At 45.0% G+C, this 18,065-nt stretch overlaps 1 protein-coding gene across 1 annotated transcript in view; it reads right to left on the bottom strand.

Annotated features, from left to right (window-relative positions):
* The window catches only part of hivep1 (HIVEP zinc finger 1), a 130,103-nt gene extending 117,097 nt beyond the window's left edge, over positions 1-13,006 (bottom strand). Inside the window, exons 1-2 of the mRNA XM_085989388.1 lie at positions 12,904-13,006; positions 11,728-11,811 (exon numbers count right to left, since the gene is read on the bottom strand). Of these exons, the coding sequence (XP_085845514.1) occupies positions 11,728-11,811; positions 12,904-13,006 (187 nt within the window). The remainder of the gene's footprint in view (positions 1-11,727; positions 11,812-12,903) is intronic.
* Between the last annotated feature and the right edge of the window lie 5,059 nt (positions 13,007-18,065).

The raw sequence follows: 18,065 nt of genomic DNA on the forward strand, positions 1-18,065 counted from the left end.
TGTCATCATATAACAAGGATTCAGAGTGGCAACAGGAGGGGTACAAAAAACAAGAATGACACCCAAGTAAAACAGTCTGCATTATACTGTAAATGGGAACATGCAACAGCGAGTGGTTTTGCCCAATTTATTCTCAGTTCAGATGCAAGCCACTTGATTAGGTTAAAAGGACAAATTCCGACAAAAAGATAAAAGGTATTTCAAAAAGTTCTTCCCTTGGGAAGCCAATTTTTGCTTGGCTCTCATTACATTGAATAGGAATCAACATCCCTCTAGTCCTGGCTGCGGATCCCAGTTCAGTACAGGAACTGGCCAAAGACTAAGCCAATACACATAATAATAATAATCAACTTTATTGTCATTGTTAGTGCACAAGTGCAATACAACGAAATGTAGGCTTGCGGCTCCCGAGAGTGTACATTTAGATTAAGACATTTAAACATTCAACATACATTTGGCTTGTAATACATTAACATAAACATAACCATAACCATAATAAAGTGCATTGGCAGATGTGCAGGCTTTAGAGTTTATTTGTGGAGTTCAGTAGGATGACAGCCCTGGGAAAGAAGCTGTTCCTAAATCTGGTCGTACGGGTGCGAATGCATCTGTAGCGTCTCCCAGATGGCAGGAGGGCGAACAGACTGGCTGGGGTGGGTAGGGTCTTTGATGATGGTCCGTGACCTCCATAAACAGCGTTTCTGGTATATGTGCTCTATGGTCGGTAGCCGGGTGCCGGTAATGCGTTGGGCAATTTTGACTACCCGCTGCAGGGCTTTCCGGTCATAGTAGCTACAGCTGCCATACCATACTGTGATACAGTTCGTCAGGATGCTCTCTATTGTGCAGCGGTAAAAGTTAGAGAGGATCAGGGGTGACAGGTTACATCCCTTCAGCCTCCTTAGGAAATATAGGCGCTGCTGGGCCTTCTTCACCGGAGAGGAGGTATTGAGGGACCAGGAGAGGTCTTCCGTGATGTGGACTCCGAGGAACTTAAAGCTGTCCACCCTTTCCACCACAGCCCCATTGATGTGAATGGGGGTGTGACTTCCGCCTTTAGACTTCCTGAAGTCCACAATGATTTCTTTGGTTTTCTTGATGTTAAGGGCCAGGTTGTTATCGGCGCACCACTTCACGAGATGCTGGACCTCCTCCCTGTAGGCTGACTCATCGTTGTTGGTGATCTGGCCTACTACCATGGTATCATCCGCAAACTTGATGATGGTGTTGGAACCATGAACAGCCACACAGTCGTGGGTGAAGAGGGAGTAGAGGAGGGGGCTCAGCACACATCCTTGTGGGGCCCCCGTGTTCAGGGTCGGGGGGGGGGGGGGGGAAGGTGTGGTTACCTAATTTGACAGACTGGGGTCTGTTTGTTAGGAAGTCCAGGGTCCAGTTGCAGAGGGAAGTGTTCAGGCCAAGAGTGTGGAGTTTGGTGGCCAGCTTATTGGGGACGATAGTGTTGAATGCTGAGCTGTAGTCTATGAACAGCATTCTGCTGTAGGTCTCTTTACCATCTAAGTGATTCAGTGCAGAGTGTAGAGCAGTTGTGATTGCATCCTCCGTTGATCTGTTTGCACGATAGGCAAACTGGTGTTGGTCAAGAGAGGCGGGAACACTGGCTTTGATGTGAGCCAGGACCACATGCTACCTAAGTGACTACTTTCTGAAGGAAGGCTGAACATCCCATGTGTCCAGTTGGTATTTTTTCCCACTCGAAAATTGAGGACCATTTCCTCTCGGATAGAAGACATTTTTCTTAAATCACGGTTGTTGTGGGGATGGAGATGAATACTTCTCTATTGTCCTGTTAACAGAATTCTTACTTTCCTGAACAAGCAGAAACTACCTATTAAAATGACTGCTATTAACCCAATCGTGTAATTTTTCATGTGGAGAAAATATAGTTGTTATTCATAATGAGAATAACAACTGAATAAGATGATCAGATATGAATATAGCCCATAATAAATCTTTCTTTCCATCCAGCGAATGAATACTAAGTTACTATATCAATAACTCTGACACCTTGGGTCACCATTCTATGGAATTACACTCCTGCCAGAGAGCCTTGCCTGCTGGGAGCATATATCAAGAGTTCAGGTGTGCATTCCCTATATTTTTCTGTCCACTCACTTTAATTGGCGGAAAATCATAGAGCTATGCCAACGATTTCTGAATATGTGCTCCTGGCAGTTGAGCCCCCCTGTCAGGAGTGCGCATTCATAAAATCAGGCCTCACACCTCAAAAGGAAGGAGAGTCAGAGTAGATCTGGTCCCCTGGAAAAAAACTCTCAAAGTCCCTTATCACTGCACTTTCTAATTCCCAACTGCCTAGCCTTTGGCCTACTATTCTCCATGACATCTCGGCAGCTACTTACTTACTAAGTCACACCCTCGCCATCACCTTTGATGCCCTTGTCATTACACTCTCTCACCGTAGTCATTCCCCCTGATATAACCCTCATCTCTGCTCCTGTAACAACGACAACTTGTATTTATATAGTGCCTTTAATGTAGTAAAACATCCCACGGTGCTGCACAGTAGTATTTTAAGGCAAAATATTTGACACCGATCCACATAAGGATAAATTAGGTCCAAGGGACCTAATTAGGTCCTAAGTCCAAGGGATGCAGACTTAGAATAGAATCATAGAAATTTACAGCACAGAAGGAGGCCATTCGGCCCATCATGTCCGCGCCAGTCAAAAAAGAGCAATCCAGCCTAATCCCACTTTCCAGCTTTTGGTCCATAGCCTTGCAGGTTATGGCACTTCAAGTGCTTACCAAGGACTTTTTAAATGTGACGAGCGTTTCTGCCTCTACCGCCCTTTCAGGCAGTGAGTTCCAGACCCCCACCACCCTCTGGGTGAAAAAAGTTCTCAACTGTTAACATAGAAACATAGAAGTTGGGAGCACGAGTAGGCCATTCGGCCCATCGAGCCTGCTCAGCCATTCAATGCAATCATGGCTGATCATCCAAATTCAGTACCCGGTCCCTGCTTTCTCCCCATACCCCTTGATCCCTTTAGCCTTAAGAAATATATCCAACTCCTTCTTGAATATATTTAATGTATTGGCCTCTACTGCCTTCTGTGGTAGAGAATTCCACAGGTTCACCACTCTCTGGGTGATGAAATTCCTCCTCATTTCTGTCCTAAATGGCCTACCCCTTATCCTTAGACTGTGACCCCTGGTTCTGGACTCCCCCAACCATCGGGAACATTCTTCCTGCATCTAGTCTGTCCAGTCCTGTCAGAATTTTATAAGTTTCAATGAGATCCCCTCTCATTCTTCTGAACTCCAACAAGTACAAGCCCAATTGTCCCAATCTCTCCTCATAAGTCATTCCTGCCATCCCAGGTATCAGCCTGGTGAATCTTCGCTGAACTCCCTCCATGGCAAGAACATCCTTCCTCAGATAATGCGACCAAAACTGCACACAATACTCAAGGTGTGGTCTCACCAAAGCCCTGTACAACTGCAGCAAGACATCCTTGTTCCCGTACTCAAACCCACTCGCTACGAAGGCCAACATACCATTTGCTTTCTTAACCGCCTGCTGCACCTGCATGCTTACCTTCAGCGACTGGTGCACAAGGACACCCAGGTCTCATTGCACTTCCCCTTCTCCCAATCTATTGCCATTCAGATAATAATCTGCCTTCATGTTTTTGCCACCAAAGTGGATAACCTCACATTTATCCACGTTATATTGCATCTGCCATGCTTCTGCCCAATCACACAACCTGTCCAAATCATCCTGTAGTTTCTCGGCATCCTCCTCACAGCACACACGCCCACCCAGCTTTGTGTCGTCTGCAAATTTGGAGATATTACTTCTAGTTACCTTGTCTAGATCATTAATATATATTGTGAATAGCTGGGGTCCAAGGACCGATCCCTGCGGTACCCCACTAGTCACTGCCTGCCACTCGGAAAAAGACTCGTTTATTCCAACTCTTTGCTTTCTGTCTGCCAACCAGTTCTCTATCCAAGACAATACCTTGCCCCCAATCCCATGTGCCTTAACTTTACACGCTAATCTCTTATGCGGGACCTTATCGAAAGCCTTCTGAAAGTCCAAATACACCACATCCACTGGTTCTCCCTTATCTATTTTACCAGTTACATCCTAAAAAAATTCCAGTAGTCAAGCACGATTTACCTTTTGTAAATCCATGTTCACTTTGTCCGATCCTGTCACTGTCTTCCAAGTGCTCTGCTATTACATCTTTTATAATGGATTCTAGCATTTTCCCCACTACCGATGTCAGGCTTACCGGTCTGTAATTCCCCGTTTTCTCTCTACCACCTTTTTTGAATAGTGGGGTAACGTTAGCTACCCTCCAATCCATGGGTACTGTTCCAGATTCCATCGAATGTTGGAGGATGATCAGCAATGCATCTACTATTTCTAGGGCCACTTCCTTAAGTAACCTAGGATGTAGATTATCAGGCCCTGGGGATTTATCGGCCTTCAATCCCATCAATTTCCCTAACACCATTTCCCTACAAATACTGATTTCTTTCAGTTCCTCCCTTTCATCAGACCCTATGTTCCCCGACATCTCTGGGAGGTTATTTGTGTCCTCCTTTGTGAAGACAGAACTAAAATATGCATTTAATTGGTCTGCCATTTCTTTGTTCCCCATTATAAATTCCCCTGATTCTGACTGCACGGGACCTACGCTTGACTTCACCAATCTTTTTCTCTTCACATATCTATAAAAGCTTTTACAGTCAGTTTTTAGGTTTTCATATTCTATTTTCCCTTTCTTAATTAATCCCTTTGTCCTCCTTTGTTGAATCCTAAACTGTTCCCAATCCTCAGGTTTACTGCTTTTTCTGGCCAATTTATATGTCCTCTCCTTGGATCTTATGCTATCCCTAATTTCCCTTGTTAGCCACGGTTGAGTCACCTTTTTTGTTTTATTTTTATGCCAAACTGGGATGAACAAATTCTGTAGTTCATCCATGCTGTCTTTGAATGTTTGCCTTTGCCTATTCACCGTCAACCCTTTCAGTGACATTCCCCAATCAATCCTACCCAACTCGCGCCTCAGACCATCGTAGTTTCCTTTATTTAAATTCAGGACCCTAGTCTCTGAATCAACTACTTCATTCTCCATATTAATGAAGAATTCGATCATAATATGATCGCTCCGACCCAAGGGGCCTCATACAACAAGATTGCTAATTAATCCTTTCTCGTTACATAATACCCAGTCTAAGATGGCCTCGACATATTGGTCCAGGAAACCATCCCGTAAACACTCCAGGAATTCCTCCTCCACAGTATTGTTACTAATTTGGTTAGCCCAATCTATATGTAGATTAAAGTCACCCATGATGACTGCTGTGCCCTTATTGCACGCTTCTCTAATTTCCCTTTTAATGCCATCCCCAACCTCCGCATTACTGTTTGGAGGTCTATATACCACTCCCACTAACGTTTTCTGCCCCATGGTATTTCTCAGTTCTACCCATACAGATTCCACATCATCAGAGCTAATATCCTTCCTTACAATTGTGTTAATCCCTTCTTTAACCAGCAATGCTACCCCACCTCCCTTTCCTTTTTGCCTATCTTTCCTGAATATTGAATACCCCTGGATGTTGAGTTCCCACCCTTGGCCACCCTGGAGCCATGTTTCCACAATCCCAATCAAATCATATTCGTTTACCTCTATTTGCGCAGCTAATTCATCCACCTTATTACGAATGCTCCTCGCATTAAGACACAAAGCCTTCAGGCTTGTTTTTTTAACGCTCTTAGACTTATTAGAATTATTATTAACTGCCTTAAGTGCCTCTCCCGCCACTTGGTGTCGGGTCTGATCAGGACTTTGCAAAGTTGCAGGGAGGTGGGTTCGCAACCCGCCGTCAATCATTTAGATTTTCACCCCTGACCTGCCTCCAAACCCGCCCTCTGAGCGCCGGCAAAATCATGGCCTTAATGTTCTCCTCAGCTTATTGTCCCACCTAGCTTTGTATCGTCAGCAAACTTGGATACATTACACTCGGTCCCTTCATCTAGGTCATTAATATAGATTGCAAATAGCCGAGGCCCCAACGCTGATCCTTGCGGCACCCCATTAGTTACAGCCTGCCAGCCGGAAAATGACCCGTTTATCCCTACTCTGTTTTCTGTCCATTAACCAATCCTCTATCCATTCTACTATATTACCCCCAACCCCATGAGCCCTAATCTTGTGTAATAACCTTTTATGTGGCACCTTATCGAATGCCTTTTGGAAATCCAAATACATCCACTGGTTCCCCTTTACCTACCCTGCTAGTTACATTCTCAAAAAACTCTTAATACATTTGTCAAACACAATTTCCCTTTCATAAAACCATGTTGACTCTGCCTAACCATGTTATGATTTTCTAAATGCTCTGATACCACTTCCTTAACAATGGATTCCAGCATTTTCCCAATGACTGATATCAGGCTAACTGGCCTGTGATTCTCTGTTTTCTCTCTCCTTTCTTGAGTAGCGGTGTTACATTTGCGACTTTCCAATCCACTGGGACCATTCTGGAATCTAGGGAATTTTGGAAGATCAAAACCAATGCATCCATTATCTCTTCAGCCACCTCTTTTAGAACCCTAGGATGTAAGCCGTCAGGTCCAGGGGATTTGTCAGCTTTTAGTCCCATTAGTTTCTCTAGTACTTTTTCCTCTACTTATATTAATTACGTTACGTTCCAGACCCTCATTAGACTCTCAGTTCCCCAATGCTTCAATGATCTCATTAGATCAGGAAAGGGGAGTACAAAGCCACAATCAACTTCATCCTGCTGTGCCTCTCATCACATCCCCATCACTCTGCCTTCCCAACCCTGCTCCTGCACATCCTTCCTCACACAAACATACATTGCACGTCCACCCATCCCTTTCTCTATCTACATTATCACATCCTCATCTTACTAGCCACCCTTCACGTTCACCCTCATCCTAATGCAATCATACCAACTAACACACAAGGAAGCCACTTGGCATTGCAACCCCACTCAATCATAGTCTCCCTCTAAAGATGTAACCTATCCATTCCTTACACTCATTCTATCACTCTCACTCAACCTTCTCTTCTTTCCCTCCTTGCAGGAAAAGAGAGCTCACAATAAGAGGGAGAGAACTGGAAGTGGTCCTCCATCATTTGCCACCCTCACAACAGCAGAGGAGGCTGCATTAGAAGTATCGGGAGTCACTGACCAGCTGGAGGTGGTAGACGGAGAGAGGGGGACAGCTCAGCAACCTGGTGACAGAATTACATATCATACAGCTACATGGCATACATCAGTCACTCATACGGGGACTGATGTCAGCAGCCAGTGAATGGTCATATGTGCATAATGGTATCAGTACCCATTCTTCATATGACATATCTAACTCATCTCTTCACTCTCCCACAGGTCCATTAAGAGCCCCCCCACCACTGACCAGGAGGAAGAGGAAGACAACTCCTCAGAGGAGCCTTCAGCCTCTGAGGGCACACTGTCACCTGACATAAGCGCACCCAGCACCAGCGCAGATATGCACAGCTCGTGGGTCCCACGCGACATAGAGTAGTGTTGTCACCTGGTGTCTCACAAGTCTCAAGTGAACAAGAGGAGATGGTGGAGACAGGGATAGCAGTGGAGACTGGGATAGCAGTGGAGACTCCTCGCCAGAGGGCGCAGGACCCTCCCAGCTCTGCTCAGCTGCATGCAGACGCTGAGCCTTGGGGGCCACCCAGAAAGAGGGCGATCCTGGAAGTGCAGGAAGAAGTGCAGGAGGCTTTGGCAGGTTTTGCGACCGCGATGTCTGCAAATATTCAGAGAATGGAGGGGTCCATCTCCAACATGAGCACCACCGGGTCGCAGGCGATGGCGACTGTAGGCTCTTCCATGGAAAGGATGGCCGCCTGCATGGAGCAACTAATGCGCCACTCACATGAGCACATGCTATCTACGGAGAATAGATGGCAGAGGCTCATAGACCTCCTCTCTAGGAGGGATGTCAGTGTAGACGTGGGTCTTCATGGCCCCACTGATGTGCAGCAAGATGCGCTCCAGCTCCTTGCTAGCAGGGAAGTGCGGGTGGCCCGTGAGAGGGATGATGGTGAGAGGGGACATGGAAATGGGGGCTCCTCTCAAAGTGTTTGCATTTCTCCCCCATTGCCACCCTCTCAGTCAGAGTCCCAGATGCCTCCTCGGACAGCGATGGCCGAGTCTGCCCCTGCATAGTTGCAGGGGGAGCCAACTTTGGCGGGGCCATCAGAGGCTCCAAAACCCAGCGGACGTCTGCCAAGAGTGTCTAAGCAGTTGCTGCAGCGAACTGAGCAGGTTCGCGTCCGACTGCAAACTTGGCTTCTATCGCCCCTGGAGGTGATTGGAGCGCTAAATCAGGCGCTACACACCTCTCAAGGCGCTAACGCTGAGGAGCGAGGCGCTAACTCAGAGCGCTGGCGAAACTCAGGTAAGACAGTTAGCAATGGAACACAGGCACACTGGCGCCAGCCAGTTCTTAAAGGGGAGGGTCGATCTTGCTCTCCATCCACACCCTGCTCATTGCAGCTTTGAATCTTGGCCTGGAGAGACCTGTACATCAAATCTGCAGGAAAGAGCAATGGAGAGGCCCAGGGAAAGAGCTCAGAGTGCGACCCCCGTAGTCTCTTCTAAATTGATGCAAGGAAGGTCAAATCAAAATGAACCTGCAAAGTGCTGCTCAGTACCAAAAACTCTTTCACACATGCGTTGAATCTCTCCAGAAGTCTCTCTCTCTCTCTCTCTCAGAATGCGTGGTGCATAAATGCCGCTGATAAAAAAAGGCAGGAAGCGGTCGCCTTTAAATAGCGCTCCCCCAGTCCCTTCCCGACTGCAAAACGCTCCCCTCAACCTGTTGTTGCTAGCGGCAGGCGGTAAGGCAGGGGGCGCCACTCAATATCCGGTTCGGGGCACTACCGGGGCGTTGCACGCTCGACTGACGTCACGATCTGCGGGTGTGTTTAGCGCCATCGCAAAATGTCTGGTCAATTTCGCGAGCGGCGCAAACATCGCCATGCCCGGGCGCTAGTTGCTTTGCGCCCCATTAGCGCGCTCTTTCGGCGCTAACGGGAGGCGCAAAGCAACCGAATTTTTCCCCCCTTGTCTCCAAGCAGACAGCCGGAAAGTCTATTTGGAAGAGCGAAGAGCTGAGGGAGGGTGGACTGGCGAAGGACAAAAGAGTCATGGCAGCTGCCAGAGAATTTGGCACACACATGCATGATTATCTTCCTATGGTTGCAGACCAGCTGCACATTGAGGGAGTGGAAGCCCTTGTGGTTGACAAAGACTCCTTGGGTGATGATGGGGTGCCGTGATGGCCACGTGTGCAGTCGATGTCGCCCTGCACCCGAGGGAAGCCAGCCAGAGTGGCAAAGCCAAACACCCACTCGGTAACACTGGCTTCATCTGTGGCAAAGTTGATATAATTGGCTGACTTGTCAAAGAGGGCATCGGTCACCTGGGTGATGCATCTGTGGGCGACCAACTGTGAGATGACGCAAAAGTCTGCTGCAGATACCTGGAAGGGGCCTGAGGCGAAGAAGTTGAGGGCGCTGGTGACTTTGACAGCCACTGTTAAGGGGCGTCCACCCATTCCTCTGGGCTGCAGGTCTTGCTCCAGCAATCTGCAAATGTCTGCGATGACCTGGCGCGATAGCCTGAGCCTCCTTTGGCACTGCTGCTCCGTCATGTTGAGGAAGCTCATCCTGTGCCTGTATACTGTGTTGGGGGTGTAGCCTCCGGCGCGGTGCAGCCCTGCACTGATGCCTTCTGTCCTGTGTAGCATTAAGTGGTTGAGGAGAAGGTTGGTGGTGTTGTTGTTGGTGCTGCTGGTGTGCCTGATGCTGCTAGTGTTGGGGCTCGTCGTGGTCCAATTCTTAGGACCAAAGTGAGACAGTATAAAAGTATAAACGGCGCCCCTGCTGATGGAATAGGTAGGTCAAGCAGAGATGACAGAAGCAATCTGTCAATGGTGTGATAGTGTGATAGACTGGATGGCGACTTTGCTGGAAATACTTGCAGCCTTTAGAAAGCTAAATCTATGCTGGGAACGCAGTCAGCAACAGCTTCTGCAGGAGGAAAGTGATCAGCTGTGAGGTGAGAGCTTTTATCCTACATTTTATGCTGTCAACTAATCAGCTGGATCAATGGCCACTCAACTTCCACCTCAGGTTGACAGACGTGGTTCCCGAGCTGTGTGAATCCCATGGACAGCCAGGGAAATTCGAAAGGTAAGCTGAAAAAGGAGCTTAAGGGTCTGATAACAAGCTGATAATCATTTAAATTAGGTCACCCGCCTCTGCCATTCGGATCGCTGCTGCACCGGCAAACGCGCCTGAGGGAAAGGCGCATGGAGGCAGGATGACTGCGGGTTCCCAATCCGCTCCAATTTATTTCAAATTTCTCACCCGACCTGCCTCCGATCACGCCTGTACGAACCTCAGAAAATTCCGGCCAATGGGTCGGAAGTTTTGAAAAATTAACGGCACCTGAATGACAGAAGCGTTATTGTGAAAAATTGCCTAGCAATTTGTGGCAAGGAAGAAATACCCAATGAATTGCGAATTTCCACAAATTGATGGACGATTTGCGCCACTCCACCATTAGCTTTGTGAAAACGGCACCTTGTCCTTAAGCTTCCCGTGAGTTTCATGAAGTTGCTGCATTTGCACATTAATTGCCCATTAATCACGCCACAGAAAGTTGACTCTAATAATTAATAGCGCAAGTACCCTTTTAATGACGAGATAATTGTTAATGACTGCCAATCAACCTTTCTGGCCCAGCAAAGTGAACAATTAAAAGTGTGGAGTCTCATTCGTTCAGGTCGTGAATTGTTGTTGCACATTTTAAAAATGTCGTATTTTAAATTTATTTTCTAATTTTTCCTTTGTCTCTTTTTACCATCTCTCTTAATCCAAACTTTATTTTCCTCTCTTTATTTCTCTTTCTGTACCTGATTTGATATTGAATTCACCCATTCTAACTTACACTCCTTCTCTGTCCTTCCTCTGTTTATTTCTCAATTCTTAAATCCCATTGGTTAAGGAAATACACTGTTTGTCCCTGTTCAGCAAGGTCCCAGATGCCCTGCTCCAGCAAATTTCGGCCCAGTGTTACGCAAACAACCATTTGTGGAGGTGAATGAATTGTCTCTTAAATAGCAAGAGCTTTATGGATGATATAGTTGGTCTAAACATTTTTGCATCCCCAATACAGACTGAAAGCTAAGTTAGTCTTGTTTCAGTCTACTGAAGACTCGATTCTGGCTCAATAACCCCTTCTTGAAACCAATACTCTGTGTACACATAAAATGTTCCTCTGGAGACCAGCTGTATACCTTGCTAAAACTGCTCCACCAGCATGGCTATATCGTGTCAAATTTCTAATAGACACAAGGTTATTGAAGCAACAGATGCTGATGAAGAAAGAGAACTTGATATAAGTCTCGTGTTGAGCACCGATTATGAGCCATGAAGACCTGAACATTAAGGATGATAAAACACACCACTTGTGTTTTCTCCTTCCCCTGTCTGATGGTCGTAAAAATGCTTTCCTTTTCATTCCCTTTAACAGAAAAGTTCAAAAGAGGGCAATTAAATGTTGAATATTCAGATGCTGGAGATGACCTTATTTTAAGAAATCATACCAAATTGTCTTAATTGCACAGTACATACTGAACTTAAAACCAACCTTTTTTTGTTTCTTCAAGAAGTTGTAAATTTTTCTGGGTACCTTCAGGAACCTGCAATTCTTTTTGTGCTTCTTGAATTTTGTCTGAAAATAAAAACAAATTTAATTTTAGTAAATATTTCCAATAAATCACAGTGCAAGTTTCAAAATCAAGATTGTATAAATATTATTGACACTTTATAAAGTACAAGACAAATATCAACATGGGTAAAATTGCGGCAAGTTGGAAATAGATGTGTTTCTTGACTTAAAATTCAGGTCTAGAGGACAAGCATGCCATCTTTTCTGGTTGGCAGGAGAGAGCGAAAGAGAGAGAGGATGAAGAGTGTTCTTGACAATCGGTTCAGAAGGTAACTCTCCATTCTGTAAAGGTTCAGATTTTAACATTCAGCCCACCATTTCTGTGCCAAGGCACTAATCTAATTTATTGTCGTTCTTTGTCACAATTCCATGCATTTGCTATGGTCATCTTGTGTTGATTAGGTGTTTTTGTTGCCACTTTGGGAGCTTATTGATGTACTCCTAGATCTCTTTCAAATTCATGCTTAGCTATTTCAACACCATTCACATACTAAGTGTGTTACCCATTTTTTCTTCCGATGTGTGTTACTTTACACCTGATGCATTAAATTTTATCTGCCTATTTACTTTGTTCACTTTGTTCATTGAATCAACTGCTCCTCCTAGTTTGACCAATTTGCATTCAGTCCTTTCCTACCCTTCAGTCAATTTCTTCTCCATTCCCAAGATTTACTCTGAAAAACCACAGCTCTGAGCTTAACTATTAGCTTTTTTGTGTGGCATTTTGACAAGTGATTTTTGGAAGTTTAGGTACACTATGTCATAGGGCTTTCCACAATCCACTTCATCAAAAAAGATGAAGAAGGTTGACCAGGTAAAATTTTCCCCTTCTGAATCTGCGTTAACTGCTGTTTGCTACATGATTATTGACATAAACCTGGTTTACACCTGAAAAATCAATTCTATTATTTTACACATTATCGAATGAATATTAATGGGTTTGCAGTTGTCAACAGCAGCTTAATCACCTTTCTGAAACACTCTCGCTACTTGAAGTGTGTGCTGGTGCAGAACACAAACTATCCCCCATTTGGTACTAAAGCACTTTTGGTCAGGAAAACCACAAGGATGGCTGATGTGAATTGGAAGTGTCACATAGTACATTGCAGCGGAGTTGAAGAAGTTCTACTTTGCATCTAGCTGCTTCTATATCTGTTCTGACAGCACTTGATGCCAACTCTGGTTGGTAAATATCCATTCTACAGCACCAATACCCTGGTCTTAACTAATAATAAAAAAATTAAAGATGCATTTCAACTCCTGGAAATGACAAAACCCCGGCACACAAGAACGACATTATGCTGGTTATGGACATGAAACCTGCTCAGTTCCTTAACTCACACAGCTTCTGCAAGAAACAGGTCCTAAAGCAATAAGACTACCAAACTGAATAATAGACAAAAATGCTCAGCACATCTTCTAAAGAGATAGCAAAGACTAATGTCAAGTGTGTAACCTACTTATAGGGATAATTAATGTAGGTTTTTAACATTCCAATTTTATAACCCATTGTTTTGAGTATTTACAGGTTTTATTTTAAGAGTCAAAAAATGGCAGAAAATAAAAACAAATTGGTGCCCTAAAAACCCAGTCAAATTTGAGAATATCAGTACTTATTTCAATCATCACTGCAACAAACAAGGTATAGTTAAGCAAAATGGCACCAGGGGTTTTAATCAGGCCTCAAATATATCTTACAACACACAGAAACACACAAAGAATGAACGAACTTGCATTTATGCAGCGCCTTTCATAACTTTGGGGTGTTCCAAAGTGCTTCACAGATAATGGAGTACTTTAAAGTGTAGTCACTGTTTTAATGAAGGGAAACACTTCAGCCAATTTGTGCACAACAAGGCTCCACAAATAGCAATTAGATAAATTACCAGATTATCTGTTTTAGTGATGCTGGTTATGGAATAAATGCTGGGCAGGACACTGGGAGAATCCTCCTGCGCTGCTTCTAATAGTATCATGGAATCTGTTATATTTACCCGGGTGGGCAGATGGGACCACGATTTAACACCTCATCCCTCCAGCAGTGCAGCACTCCCACAAGTACTGCACTGATGTGTCAGCCTAGATTATGTGCTCAAGTTTCTGGAGGGGGGCTTGAAATCTTGACCTACTGGGCTGGATTTTGTCAATGGGGACGTGATGGAGGCGGGACTCCCACTTTTTGGGTTGTAGTCCCGTCTCAAGAGCTTTTGACAGATGAAAAATCAGCATTTGACAGCTCTGTGAAGCTGTCAAACACTGACAATCTGTCTTCTAATTTGAGTCCTTCCACTCAGACTCAGTTAGAGATCTCTCCAGACCAGAAAGCAGAATGCTGCAGATTTTGACATTTCAGCGGCCATTCTGCTTTCTGTGCCGGTGAGATGAGGGACTCCCAAGACCCAAAGGAAGGAAGCCTGCAGGAGAAAGTAAAGGTAAGTAAAACTTATGAAAACACTTTACACACACCTCACACACTTACCTCTGCACACATGCAATCATCACTTACCTGCACAACGGACATCTCGACCCCTCCAACCCCTGCAGACCAGTGGTCCGCCTCACTAACTTGGCGTGGTTCGGAGCTGTCGGGAAGCCAACACTTCAGGGCTAAAAATAGGGATTAGGCAAAAAACTGCCGGTTAACTACCTGTTAGCAGGCAGCTAATTGGCACTAATCCCCTTCCCGCCTCGGGGAGGCAGCTCCCAGCACAGGTCGGATACCCGCCTCCTGGGACATTGGCACGGAGGCGGGTTGGGGGCGGGATGGGTTTGTGCCCCCCGATTGTGCAATTTTCCCACCACTCCCGCCTCCACGGGGCTTGGAAATTTGAGCCCACTGACTCAGAGGCAAGAGTGCTACCACTGAGCAAAGGCTGACACCCTGTATTAATCAGCATTTATGTGACATCAATATGAATATGCATTTAAAAATCACTCATAACTGGCAATATATTTCTTCTTTCCCTCTTCCTCCTTTGTTATTTGTAAATAGGCAAATAAGTTAAGCAGTACTGTTTCTCCCTTTAGTTGCCTATTTACAGGTAACAGAAGAGAACGAAGAAAGAGAGACGAATACAAGTACTAGTGTTTAAACATGTGAGTATTATAGCACATATTAGAATGCAATACTTAAAAGCTGAATGAGTTGTGCATGTTATAATGAACTAACAAGCGTGACATGGCCCCATGCAGCTGGTGTAACCATGCTCATTAACCTTTGTTCACTGTTTTAGATGTGTAGAACATTGAGATCAGGTGAATGTTGGTTTTCGAATGGTTAGGGGGGAAAATTCACAGGTGGAATTATTTATACCAGCTAATTACTTTAGGTTGCAAAGTCTAATTTGAGGGTATAATTTTTTTAAGGATACTTGTAAAAAAAATAGAATCATACAATGGTTACAGCACAGAAGGAGGCCAATCGGTCCGTCGAGCCCGTGCCGGCTCTCTGCAACAGCACTTCAGCTATTCCCACTCCCCCGCCCTTTCCCTGTAGCCCTGCAAAAAACTTTCGTTTAGGTACTTATCCAAATCCCTTTTGAAAGCCACGATTGAGTTTGCCTCCACCACCCTTTCAGGCAGTGCATTCCAGATCCGAACCACTCGCAGTGTAAAAAAGTTTTTCCTCATGTCGCCTTTGGTTCTTTTGCCAATCACCTTAAATCTGTGTCCTTTGGTTCTTGACCCTTCTGCCAATGGGAACAGTTTCTCTCTATCTACTCTGTCTAGACCCCTCATAATTTGAATACTTCTATCAAATCTCCTCTCAATCATCTCTGCTCTAAGGAGAACAAACCCAGCTTCTCTAGTCTATCCACGTAACTGAAGTCCCTCATCCCTGGAATCATTCTTGTAAATCTTTACTACACCCTCTCCAAGACCTTCACATCCTTCCTAAAGTGCGGTGTCCAGAATTGGACACAATACTCCAGTTGAGCCCGAACCAGTGTTTTATAAAGGTTCATCATAACTTCCTTGCTTTTGTACGCTACGCCTCTATTAATGAAGCCCAGTATCCCGTATGCTTTTTTAACCACCTTCTCAACCTGCCCTGCCACCTTCAACAATTTGTGCACATATACCCCCAGGTCACTTTGTTCATGCACTCCCTAGTTTATATCACTTCTCATTCTTCCGACCAAAATGTATCACTTCGCACTTTTCTGCGTTAAATTTCATCTGCCACGTATCCACCCATTTCACCAGCCTGTCTATGTCTTCTTGAAGTCTATTACTATCCTCTTCACTATACTTCCAAGTACTCATTTAGTACCTCAGCAGTGCCCTCTGCCTCCATGCGTAGGTCTCCTTTTTGGTCCCTAATCGGCCTCACCCCTCCTCTTACTACTCGTTTACTATTTATATGCCTATAGAAGACTTTTGAATTCCCTTTTATGTTAGCTGCCAATCTATTCTCATACACTCTCTTTGCCCTCTTATTTTCTTTTCACTTCCCCTCTGAACTTTCTATATTTAGCCTGATTCTCACTTGTATTCGCAACCTGACATCTGTCATATGTGCTCTTTTTCTGCTTCATCTTACTCTCTATCTCTTTCGTCATCCAGGGAGCTCTGGCTTTAGTTGCCCTACCTTTCCCCCGCGACTGTACCCAAACCATCTCCTCTTTAAAGGGAGTCCATTGTTCGATTACAGTTTTGCCTGCCAATTTTTGATTCTAATTTACCCAGGCCAGATCCGTTCTCAACCCATTGAAATTGGCCTTCCTCTAATTATGTACTTTTACTCTAGATTGCTCCCTGTCCTTTTAAATAGCTAATCTAAAGCTAATGATACTATGATCACTGTTCCCTAAATGTTCCCCTACTGACACTTGCTCCACTTGACCCACCTCATTTCCCAGAAACAGATCCAGGAATGCCTCCTTCCTCATTGGGCCAGAAACATACTGATCAAGAAAATTCTCCTGAACACACTTCAGAAATTCTTCACCCCCTCTGCCCTTTACACTATTACTATCCCAGTCTATATTAGGATAATTGAAGTATCCCATTATCACTACTCTATAGTTCTTGCAGCTCTTTGTAATTTTTCTGCAAATTTGCTCCTCTATATATTTCCCACTAGTTGGTGGCCTATAGAATACACCTGGTAGTGTAATGGCACCTCTGTTATTTCTTAACTCTAACCAAATAGATTCTGTCCTTGACCCCTCCAGGACATCCTCTCTCAACCAAAACTGCCACTCCAACTCCTTTCTTTCCTTCCCTATCTTTCCTGAACACCTTATATCCAGGAACATTTAAAACCAAATCCTGCCCTTTTTTGAGCCAGATCTCCGTTATCGCCACGACATCATAGAGTCGTAATGGCACAGAAGGAGGCCATTCGGCCCATCGAGTCCGTGCCAGCTCTCTGTAGAGCAATCCAGTCAGTCCCATTCCCCCGCTCTAGCCCCGTAGTCCTGCAAGTTTATTTCCCTCAAGTGCCTATCCTGTCTCTCCTTGACGAGTGTCTCCGTTTCCACCACTTCCGTCGGCAGCGAGTTCCAGGTCCTCACCACTCGCTGCGTAAAAAAGTTTTTCCTCACATCCCCCATGTCTCTTGCCCAAAACCTTAAATTCCCCGTCTAGCCTATCCAAACCAGTCATAATCTTGTACACCTCTATCAAATCACCCCTCAACCTCCTTTGCTCTAATGAAAACAAATCCAGCTTCTCCAATCTATCCTTGTAAAGATCCCTCATCCCCAGAACCATTCTGGTAAATCTCCTCTGCACCCTCTCAAGTGCCTTCACATCTGTCCTAAAGTGTGGTGACCAGAACTGGACGCAATACTCCAGTTGTGGCCTAACCAGCGCTTTATAAAGGTTCAGCATAACTTCTCTACTTTTGTACTCAATACCTCTATTTATGAAACCCAAGATCCCATATGTTTTGCTAACCACTCTCTCAATATGTCCCGCCACCTTCAGGGACCTATGCACATTAACTCCCAGGTCCCTCTGTCCCTGCGCACTCTTTAAAACTGTGCCATTAAGTGTATATTGCCTCTCCCTGTACTTTCTGCCAAAATGCATCACCTCACACTTTTCTGTATTAAATTCCATTTGCCACTTGTCTGCCCATCCTGCTAGCCTTTCTATGTCCTGTTGCAGTTGATTGGTATCATCATCACTGTTTGCTAAACCCGCAAGTTTGGGGTCACCGGCAAATTTAGAAATTCTACTCTGTATTCCATATCCAGGTCATTTACATATATCAAAAAAAGCAGTGGCCCCAGCACTGACCCTTGGAG

Source organism: Somniosus microcephalus, chromosome 5 (assembly GCF_052327205.1).
Source record: "Somniosus microcephalus isolate GS21.2 chromosome 5, FLI_Smic_1.0, whole genome shotgun sequence".
Taxonomy (NCBI): Eukaryota; Metazoa; Chordata; class Chondrichthyes; order Squaliformes; family Somniosidae; genus Somniosus; species Somniosus microcephalus.